Source organism: Alligator sinensis, unplaced genomic scaffold (genome assembly GCF_000455745.1).
Source record: "Alligator sinensis unplaced genomic scaffold, ASM45574v1 scaffold74_2, whole genome shotgun sequence".
Taxonomy (NCBI): Eukaryota; Metazoa; Chordata; order Crocodylia; family Alligatoridae; genus Alligator; species Alligator sinensis.
The window spans coordinates 1744231-1754707 of NW_005841931.1; the positions used below are offsets into that span (position 1 = coordinate 1744231).

Here is a 10477-nt window from a genome sequence, read left to right on the forward strand (position 1 = left end):
CATTTAGTATTGGCCGATAGTTAAATTCCACTAGAGTAGTCACTTCATTGTGGAAGTCAAACAATTTCTTTTCAAGGGCTAGATTAAGGATTCCTACTCCCAATTAAAGATAGCATGCCATTCTGTAGCTATTTTTAAAACAAGCCTCCAAATGGATGTCTGAATTGTTTTTAAAAGCAAACAAACACACACACACACACACAAAATTATGGCTGAGAGAGAGGTTCAAAGAAAAAGGCACCAAAATCCTAATAAGATCATGGCTAGAGCAGTGAATCCACAGTCAATATAATTATATTGGTGCACCACCCAAGAAGTTAAATGGAACTATGCTGATTGATACCAGCTGAGGATCTGGCCCAGAGTATGAATTTGAGGCTTAATCTGAGCTAGAGAGTTTGGTGATGAATGTATAAGCTAGATGGGGATGAACCTATAGCTAGATTTTGTTCCAAAACAGCATAAATATCAGCTGTGCCTGTAAGATTATTACTGTCTTGCACCCTGGCTGAACAGAATGCAGGGAAATGGCCATTTTTATGATTTCAGTTCAGAGCTCAATAGATTGAGAAAGAGACCGATGCCAATATAAAGAACTAAAATATATTGTTTTTATCTCCATACTTTACATCAACCTACATGTGAAGGATTTGGGAAAATAAAGGAGATGAGGCAAGGTTTTTCTCCCCCCTGAAAAAGGGTGTCATTCATTTGTTTTGTGAAGTTATGTGGGAGGGGAGGCAGGAGCCCCCCTCCCAACATGTCCCAGGACCCCGCCCGACAAACCCCGATACTCCCTGCAGGGAAGAGGACGAGCAGCAGCTGGGGGAAATCGCTGATGCAGGCTTGGCAGTTCCGCAGCTGCCTGAGCCTGCGGATCAGCAAACCCCAGGGGCAGGGCCTGAAAGCAGTGCAGGCCGCTCAAAAGGCAGCTAGGGAGACACCCAGCTGCTGGGAGGGAGAGGAGGACACCACCAGAGAGAGCCAGGTGGCGGAGCCAAGACAGGAGAGGCAGGACGCCGGCAGGGAGAGGCAGGTGGCGGAGCCGGGTAGGAGTGGTGGAGCTAGGCACGGGGCAAGAAGCCCCAGCGTCCGCCAAGGAAGCCTGGTGGGGAAAACCACAGGTCTGGGCTCGGGGAGCCAAAGTTGCCCGGAGGGGCACGGCAGGGAGAAGAAGGTCGTTCCCACAATCACAGGCAAAGACCAGGCTGCGCTGGAGCGTTCAAGTACCCTGGTGGGGAAGGGCAGCGAGTGACGGCAAAACCCTGTGGGCAGCCAAGTGAAGAGGGAGAAGCAGACGGCAACTAGCCCAGAGCCCGGCAGGGAAGCGGCAATTCCCACCAGGTGGTAGGAACAGGAGTGATTAATTCCTTGCCTGCTGGTCCCTGGGAGAAGTAACCAGAAGGACAGACAAAGATTCCTCCTCCCATCCCAGGGAGGCAGAGGGGTCCTGGTGGTCCGGAGTCCCCTGTACTTCATCAGCAGATGCCGAACGTCTTCATCTTGAGTGAAGAATCTTCTAAGTTATCGTTACCCCAGGCTGGGGCATGTTTAGTTATCCATGGGTTGGTCTGAAGATAAAGGATCAATTCAAGAGCGACTGACGGTCGAACATACCCAACCCCACTTGGGCAGGCCTCGCAGGTGAGAAGAGATCATCCTGGGGAAGATTACAGGGAGCAGAGCCCTCCCAGGCCATGGATGTGGTAAGGGTGTGGTAAAGGGGAGGTTTGGAGCCCCACGAAGGAAGACCAGGGCCACGACCTCTCTGGGACCACCAACAAGGAACTGCCTCCCTATCTATCAACATCGAAGTCATGGCAGGTAAGTCGGAGCAGCACTCAGAACCATCTAGGTGGCCCCAGGGTGCAGTCTCACCCGGACATCACCAGGGAGGAAGGCACCAACCAAAAAGGGGCCAAAGCCTTACAACAGCTACCAGGGACAAGTTACATTAACTTCTTATAGGTTGTTTTTGGTTTCTCATTGCTGGGAACTGCAGCAGCAAGGAAAGAGCACCTGAAGTGATAAACAGGCGTAGAAGAAGCAGCAAGTATTCAATTCAGCTTCGGATCTGAAAAAACCCCCCGAAAAACCCAGCTGTCGTGCAGGTACCAGGCAGGGGAGGCTGATTCCTGTTGCCCCCCACTGCCCCACGCTGTGCAGCGGGGGCTCTGCCACAAGCCCCCAGATGCCATAATCGCCGCTGCTGCTGCTGCCACTGAGTGTGGGGCTTTTTTTTTTTCTTTTAAGTGCCAGAATGCTGGGGCTGTGCAGGGCAGCCATGGCGGGGGGAGGGGAGATATGGAGAAGGGGACTGGGGGAGGGGACAGGGGCTAGGGCCGGGTGGGGGGTGGCGCTTGAGGGGGCTAGGGGAGCCAGCGAGAGTCTCCCCCATGGTCCCCCCCCTTACTTACTGGCACAGAGCCTGGGTCCAGCTCCCTGCCACAGCAAGTGGGGACCACCCGAATCTCTGAATTGATTCAGAGGCTTCTGATTCAATTCAAACCTTTTAATGGGTCTCCTGATTTGATTTGGAGATTCATCCCCCGAATCAGGCTGTATCTCCTCTAAATTGAATTGGCTTTGCACAGCCCTAATAAACAGTTACAGCTTCAGCCTAGGACAAAAGCTGGAAGAGCTTGGTTGGATTCATGGACTGAAAAATCTCCCAAATTTGTCAGGATTCAGATCTGAAATTCTGGATTGGATCTACCATTAATTTTCTGATTTGCTAACAGCATAAATTCTTTTAGAATGTGAGTTCCAGTAATCAGATAAACTTAGATTATTCAGCATTTACCTTGGTCTGTGGACATGCCAAAGTTCATTTTCTGACGGGTTTGCTCTATAGTCTCTTGGATACAATTCATCATTTAAATTACAGGCCAGGTAACCTCTGGATCTCTCATTTATCTGTTCCCTATAAACACCCTGATTGTACTTCTTCAAGCTTACATGTTAATGACCTGCAAATATTATTTCAAAAAACAAATTTGCCATGTAAAAGCTAAATGTCTGGAAACACATTATGCCCCATTATTCTGCCTGGCATAATGCACCATTATGACCCTGTCTCACATGGAACACAATAATGTGGTGCAGCAATAAATGTTTAAGAACCACATTAGTGTTCTTATAGGAAAAACTCTATTCAACAGATTATATAGACTAGTGGTGAGAAAGAAGATATCATTTTCTATAAGAGTCCCTGGCTAGAATTCTCTCTGATTTTTCTATGATTAATCTAAATTTAATTTTTTTTTTCACTCTTTTGGCTCAGGGTTTATGTACTAATTTTCATTTTATCCTTTCCTACTGTAATTATAAACATAGGGAAAAATTGTGCATGTCCCAAGGATGAGGATGGTATTCATTAACAGCAGAAAATAAAAACGTGGCTAAATCACTCACCTTAATCAAGTCTATATTAAGTGGAAAAATATGAGCTCATTAGTGCCTGCCTGCTGATTACATGGGTAGGAATAAAATATACCCCAGCTCCACAGGAAAACAACACTCGGTTTGTTATTACTTGGTTGCCTGTTATAAAAGTGGATGCTGACAGTGAACCTCAACGCAGTTTTGAGCCGGTCACCCTAGGTTACTGCCACAAATACAGTACAAAATTACTAATCTGTAATTCAAAAACATCATGAAGAGGGCAAAGAGAGAGGAGGGGGGAGCCCAACATGCTTTTTTCATACCACTCAAAAACAGATTTTCTTGATATTACATTTCAGATATTCAAAGGGAGAGTTAACCACTCCAAATAAACACTGCTTGGCTGCAGCTCATACAGGGCCAAATCTGTTTGCTTGCACAGAGACTGAGCATTCAGGCTCCATATGAGATAATTGCAGGCAGGCTCAGAGAATAAAAATCTATCACTGATTTAAAGGACAGGACAAAGATCTGCAAGCAGAATCTCAGCCACAACTTTCACTCAAGTCAACACCCCCCTCTGTATCATGCATGGGTAGGAGGAGTTAGGGTTACCAACTTAATCATAAATTTCATAGACATTAGGGCTGGAAGTCAGCTGGGGTCAAAGGATCCCAGCAAGATAAATGTCCAAATGTCTCTTAAAGGAGTCCAGAGTAAGTGCTAGCACCACCTGTGGCGGCAGTCTGTTCCAAGCCTTGGGGGCTCGGAAAGTAAAGAAGTTCTTCCTTATGTCCAGCCTGAAATGGTCTTGGAGGAGTTTGTGACTGTTTGACCTTGTCATCCCTTGGGGTGCTCTGGTGAACAGGCATTCCCCCAGATCCTGATGTACACCCCTTATATACTTATAGGCAGCCACCAGGTCCCATATGAGCTGTTCTCCTGCCCGCTGATCATGTGCGTGGCTCTTCTCTGGACTCTCTCAAGCTTCTCCACATCTTTTTTAAATTGTGGAGGCCAGAATTGGATGGAGTGCTCCAGCTGCAGCCTCACCAAGGCTGAGTACAGCAGGAGAATGATATCCTGGGATTTGCTTGAAAAGCATCTATGGATGCAAGCCAGCGTTTTGTTCGCTTTACCAGCTGCAACATCACACTGGTGGCTCATATTCTTCTTGTGGTCAATCATGACCCCCAAGTCCCTTTTAGCCATGGTGCTAGCAAGTGTAGCATTGCCGAGCCTATAAGGATGCTGTGGGTTTTTCTTCCCATGGTGGAGTACCTTGCATTTTTTGGTGTTGAACGCCATTAGGTTTTCATCCACCCGTTTTCTGAGCCTGTCACGGTCAGCCTGGATCACCATCCTGTTCTCGGGTATGGAAGCTTTACCCCAAAGTTTGGTGTCATCGGCAAACTTGGCCAGTCTGCTTTTGATACCAATGTCCACATCATTAATGAAGATGCTGAAAAGAATAGGTCCAAGGACAGAACCTTGGGGGACCCCACTGGTCACGGCGCACCACAATGATTGACTTCCGTCAACTACCACTCTCTGGGTCTGACCTCAGAGCCAATTTCAAGGCCACAGTTGGCCAGTTTTTCTATGAGATTATCATGGGATACCAGATCGAAGTCTTTTTTAAAAATCAAGATATATGACGTCTATCTCTTCTTCCTTGTCCAGGTGATATGTCACCTGGTTGTAGAAGGAGATGAGATTGGTCAGGCAAGACCTACCCACAAGAAGCCCATGCTGGCTATCCCTCAGGATGTTGCCATCAGCCAGTTTGTCAAGAATGGTCTGTTTGACAATTTTTTCCAAGATCTTCCCTGGGATAGAGGTCAGGCTGATGGGCCTGTAGTTCCCCAGATCTACTTTCCTCCCTTTCTTGAAGATAGGCACCACATTGGCCTTCTTCCAATCTTCGGGCACTTCACCAGAGCGCCACAAGTTCTTGAAGATCTGTGCCAGTGGCTGAGCTATGATGCTTGCCAGCTCCTTAACTGTCTAGGCCAGCTGACTTGAAGGTGTCCAGCCTTTCAAAGTGTTCCTTCACATGGTCTACATTGATGAAGGGTAACAGTTCTCCCCCACGCTGGCTGTCCCGTACCATATTGAGCAGGGCCGTCCCTTGGGGGCTGGTGAAAAACTGACGCAAAATACCCATTAAGCAGATTGGCTTTTTCCTGAGTGTCGGTTGTCAGTTGTCCCATATGGTTTAGCAGGGGTCCAATGTTACCCTTGCTTTTCCTCCAGCTCCCCACATATCTAAAAAAGGACTTTGTCCTTGATGCATGTAGCCAGTTGGAATTCAGTCGCAGCCTTGGATTCCCTGGTTCACTCCCTACAGGTCTGGACCAGTGCAGAATAGTCCTCCTTTGGGGTGGATCCAGCCTTCCATCCTTTATAGGTCTTTCTTTTTAGACGCAGGAGGTCCACTAGTTCCCTGCAGAGCCAAGACAGCTGCTGTGCCCTTTTGCTGCCTTTCCTCCGAGATGGGAAAGAAATTGCCTGTGCTTCCAGGATTGCTCCCTTGAGAAGCAAACACTAACTCTCCTCCCCTTCGGGTCGTGGTCTCTTAGGGCCTCACCAACAAACCTCCTGAGCTTGTCAAAGTCAGCTTTCCTGAAGTTGAGGACTTCTGCATTGCTGACTGACTTGACAGCTTTATGGCGGACATCGAAGGTGATCAGCTCATGGTCACCATCTCCCAGCTTCACTTCAATCGTTAAGTCATCCCCTGTTGCCAGTACCAGGTCAAGCAGCACTTTGCCTCTCATCGGTCCATAAAGTTCTTGAGTCAGATACAACTCATCCACACACGAGGAAGCTTTGTAACCACTCGGATTTGGCCAAGTGCTCTTCCCACAAGATGTCTGGGTAGTTGAAGTCTCCTATAACAACCATGCACCAGGAGCATGCAGCCTCAGCCAGTTCCCTGGAGAATTCTTGATCAACCTCTTGATCCTGGCTAGGAGGTCTGTAGTAGACTCCCACCACTGTGTCCCCTGTTCACCACAGATTTTAACCCAAACACTTCAGTCTTCCACCCTGGGTGTCAATGTCGGCTTGCAGGGACAGGTAGCCTTCCTTGACAGAGAAAGCTACACCCCGGCCCCTTTTGTCCACGCGATCTCTTCTGTACAAGGTATAGCCGTCTGTACCTGTGGCCCAGTCATAGGTGTAGTCCCACCAGGTTTCCGTTATCCCTATGAGATCACAGTCATTCTTGTTTAGCAGGAGGACCAGTTCCTCCTGTTTATTGGAAGTACAAGTTTCAGTAGCTCTTCCCTTGCTTTGGTTCATCAAGCTTTAGCCCAAAGTCCTACTAGAAGCACCTTCCACAAACTGTGGACACTTGTAAAATTGAAACATTCATTACTGTGTATTCAAAATGGCATTCAGCTCCTTACAGCAAGTGTCAGTGTCTGTACAATCATAATCAGATCTGCCTCCAAAACAATCCTCTCATGCTGAAAAGAACCCCATAAACAGCAAAGAAAAGGATGTTTCATATTGTATCAACAAGAAATGCAGCTTAGTAAATACCAAGTTCATGTGTACAATTTCATGTAATATCTTGATGACTCCCTTACCTCTCCATTGAATCGCTTGTCTAGGTATTAATCAGGGCAATTCTGAGAGTCCTTTCATCTGATTAAAACTGGAGTGATTCTACAAAGACCTTCTAAATACCTTCCAAGAAGTAACTAGCCAGTATACATTTACAAATTAAGGTAATTCTTTTTAGGAACACTCAACAACATGATACCACACTATAGACAGTTTTAATAAAAGTTCTGAGTTTACTGAATTATCATCTTATCACTCCTTGTCTATCAGCTGTGTTTATTGGTGCAGCCCTCTGAAAATACAATTTCCCACTACCTCTCAGAAATATATATTTTTATTATTAATCGTAAAGGCACCAAAGCACATATGGAATGTAAACTCCCCCCCACAAATGCACTTTGCCTTTGGAATTAGTGCCATACATCATGCAGCTTACAGACTTTTTTTTTAACATATCATTACTACCAGTGCTGGAATATGTGATGAATAATGTACTGTTGTGGCATGTAGGGTTAATGTACTGACATTTTGCCCGGGTAGACTAGGTTGAAATCCTGGTTTTGTTTTAAAGAATAAGCAAGCAAGCAAGCTTGATGGTTTTGTCCTATTCCCTGTTCAAGTGCATCAGAAAAATCATCTGCAAAACTGACAGTCAACTCAAAGAAGAGTAGGGGCATTCCAAATGAGAATTTTACTACATTAACAAAACTTTGTATCCACTTATTCAAAACCAGGGTTCTAGTCTCTCAGCATAACATGGGGGGAAGGGAAGGGGGAGAGAAAACTTTTTTTTGTATTTCAAATTCTCCATTAGCAAATAAACTCTTAATGAAAATAGAGAAGAGACTTGCTTGGAGTAATTTTAAAAATATATAAACAAACAGAAGCACTCTCTCCTAAAAGCTTTATAACATTTACATCAATATAAGGAAGGCTTCTGTTACCTAGAATGTGCTTTTCTCACCTTCACCTCGCAACCATTATTCACATACACAAAATTGTATTGAGTAAACTCAAATGGCTTCTCTTATATATATATATATATTTTTTTTTTTTTATAAAATCCTTTATACCACACATCACCAAACACTTAAATTAAGAGTACCAATTGCCAGCTAACAAGAGAAAGAAGCTTCCAAGGTGAACTTATGGGAAAATAAATGGCTGACAGGAAAACAGTATAGATTCCAGACAGATGTGGATATATGTGTAAATAGAAAGCTGAACATCCCCAACAATGGAAAGCAAACAAAGTAAAAGGTGGGAAATAAAAGCTTTGAAGACTAGAGGTAAGTGAGAAAGCAGGAGAACAGGTGGATAAAAGCTGAAGTAAAACAGAGCATGTTCATATTAATTATTTTGAATGTGATTTATGGGCATCTCTTAAGCCAGTGATATTGAGAAAAGACAGATGGAAGATGACTTGTCATTAAGGAACAGAGCTGGAAATTAAGGGCACCTGTACACACCATATTAATTTAATCCTCATTAAATTAAATAGGTTTATAAAATTTAAACTAGTTTATTTTGGAGTGTTGCATCATTGTTTGTACACACTAGGTTTTCAAACTAATTAAGTTTGGGAGTGTCACAACAGTGCTTGCACACACTTGGTTTTCGAATGAATTAAGGCCAGCTTCTGGCTGGTGCCGCAAGAGAGCAGGATGGTCCAGTGCTGCCCCACCCCGAGCCGGAGCCCCCCAATCCATGCTGTACCATGCAGCTGTGGAAGTACAGAGCTGGCACATGCCACAAGAAAAAAAAAAGTGGAAGCAATTTGAAAGCAGAAACAATACAAAGGGGTGAACCACAAAAAGTCGCAGTGTCATCTGATAGACAAAGAGGTTCTTTACACGTCCTTGAATGTCTTTGTATTTGCAAGCAACAAATCCATGGGTGCAAACCTTTAATTCGTGGTGAGCCAAACAAAACTACTTCTAAGGAGTTTTACTTTAATGCACCAAAAAGATTTTTAAAGCATCCAGAAAACCTGCTCAAGAAAGGGCAAAAAATGTGGCATGTGCAAAGGTTCTAGAAGATCTGCATTCAATTCTGTCCTCTGCCACAGGTTTCCTGGGCAATTTTGAGCGAACCACTTGATCTGTACCTGATTAATAGTACATCCTTATCTCACAGCACTACTGTGGGAATAAACCCATAAATACTCAAGAAATGCTCAAGCACTGTGGTGATAAGAACAATATACATATTAAACAGAGAGACAATAGCAAGATCCAACATCTTACAGTAAAAATGGTACATTGGCTAAAGAATTCTGAACCTCCTAAACTTTAAGAGGGTATTGCAGATATTTATGAAGACTTCTAAAGAAAGAAGAACATGCAAACTGGAAAGGAAAAAGAAAAGAACAGCTTAAGCCAAAAAATGAACACAGACATTTTCTTGTAAAATGTTAAATGAATATGGGAAAGCCCTACTGTGCCTTTGTGGCTTCCTTCTTTTTATTTGTTCAAAACAATCCTTCAAAAAGAGCATTTCTAATATTTTTAAAGGTCTAGAGCACTAAATTGTATAGAAATCACTTGCATTTCTTAACACAGATACCAATTCTTTTTATTTTATCATACAATAATGCTCAACTATGAACCGGGCACCACTGTGCTACACATGATACATATGCATAGTAAGGGACTACTACCTTTGTCCCAAGGAACTTAAAATCTGAATGGACAAAGACAGACAAAGGGCCAGAGGAAAGAGAACTAAGGTGCAGAGGAATTAAGTGACTCGCTCATCATCACATTGGCAGAGCTGGAGACTAAACCCAGCTCTCCTGAGAGTCAATCCAGTGCCTTAGCCTCAAGATTACCATTTCAATTTTTAATACTTCCTCTTTGGCCCTTGAAATCCTAAGGGCTAGAGGAAGAGAATATTGTCAGTTTATGTTCCTTCAGTTTTTACTCGGCAGTTCATGCACCCTTCCTTCTAAGTCTATCCTTCCTCTATTTCCTTCAGCCTGATTTGAAAAAAAATGCAGACTCTAAAATCAGCATAAGATTTGGCCTGTCTTGGACCTGCAGGATGAGGGCTCTTGGGTGCTGAAATGACAGTATACAAAAGAGTCTTTCTACCAACTTACAATTCTGTTGGTGAAGTTACTGAAGTCCTTCACTAAGATATGTTTGATCATCTCTGGCTCAGACACCACCATGTATGTACGACGGCCAATGTAGTACCTACAAATAAGGTAGAGAATTGTATCAATAGTTATAGCCAACAGATGATGAATAGCCACCTTCCCCAAGATGCTATAGTAGCTCAAATACGTTCCTATAAATAAATCAAAATAGTTTTCCATCCCTTTGATAGCTTAGTATCTCCTGCGACTCTCTCTCAAAAAAAGAAAGAGCTGTCAAGTCACTGGTGTTTTAAAAAACCAATATATATGTGTGTGTAGTTTTTTTCCTCTAATTATTTTCATTACTCACTAAAATCCAATCCTGTAATTTTGTAGAAACCTGATTAGAGGAGGTTAAAATCCTGGGGTTTTTACATTTGC

General features: G+C 44.0%; 1 protein-coding gene across 1 annotated transcript in view; it reads right to left on the reverse strand.

Moving 5' to 3' along the window:
• Positions 1-10477, reverse strand: part of TBXAS1 (thromboxane A synthase 1) — a 390857-nt gene that overhangs the window by 208556 nt on the left and 171824 nt on the right. The window contains exon 5 of the mRNA XM_025198922.1: positions 10058-10154. Coding sequence (XP_025054707.1) covers positions 10058-10154 — 97 coding nt within the window. The remainder of the gene's footprint in view (positions 1-10057; positions 10155-10477) is intronic.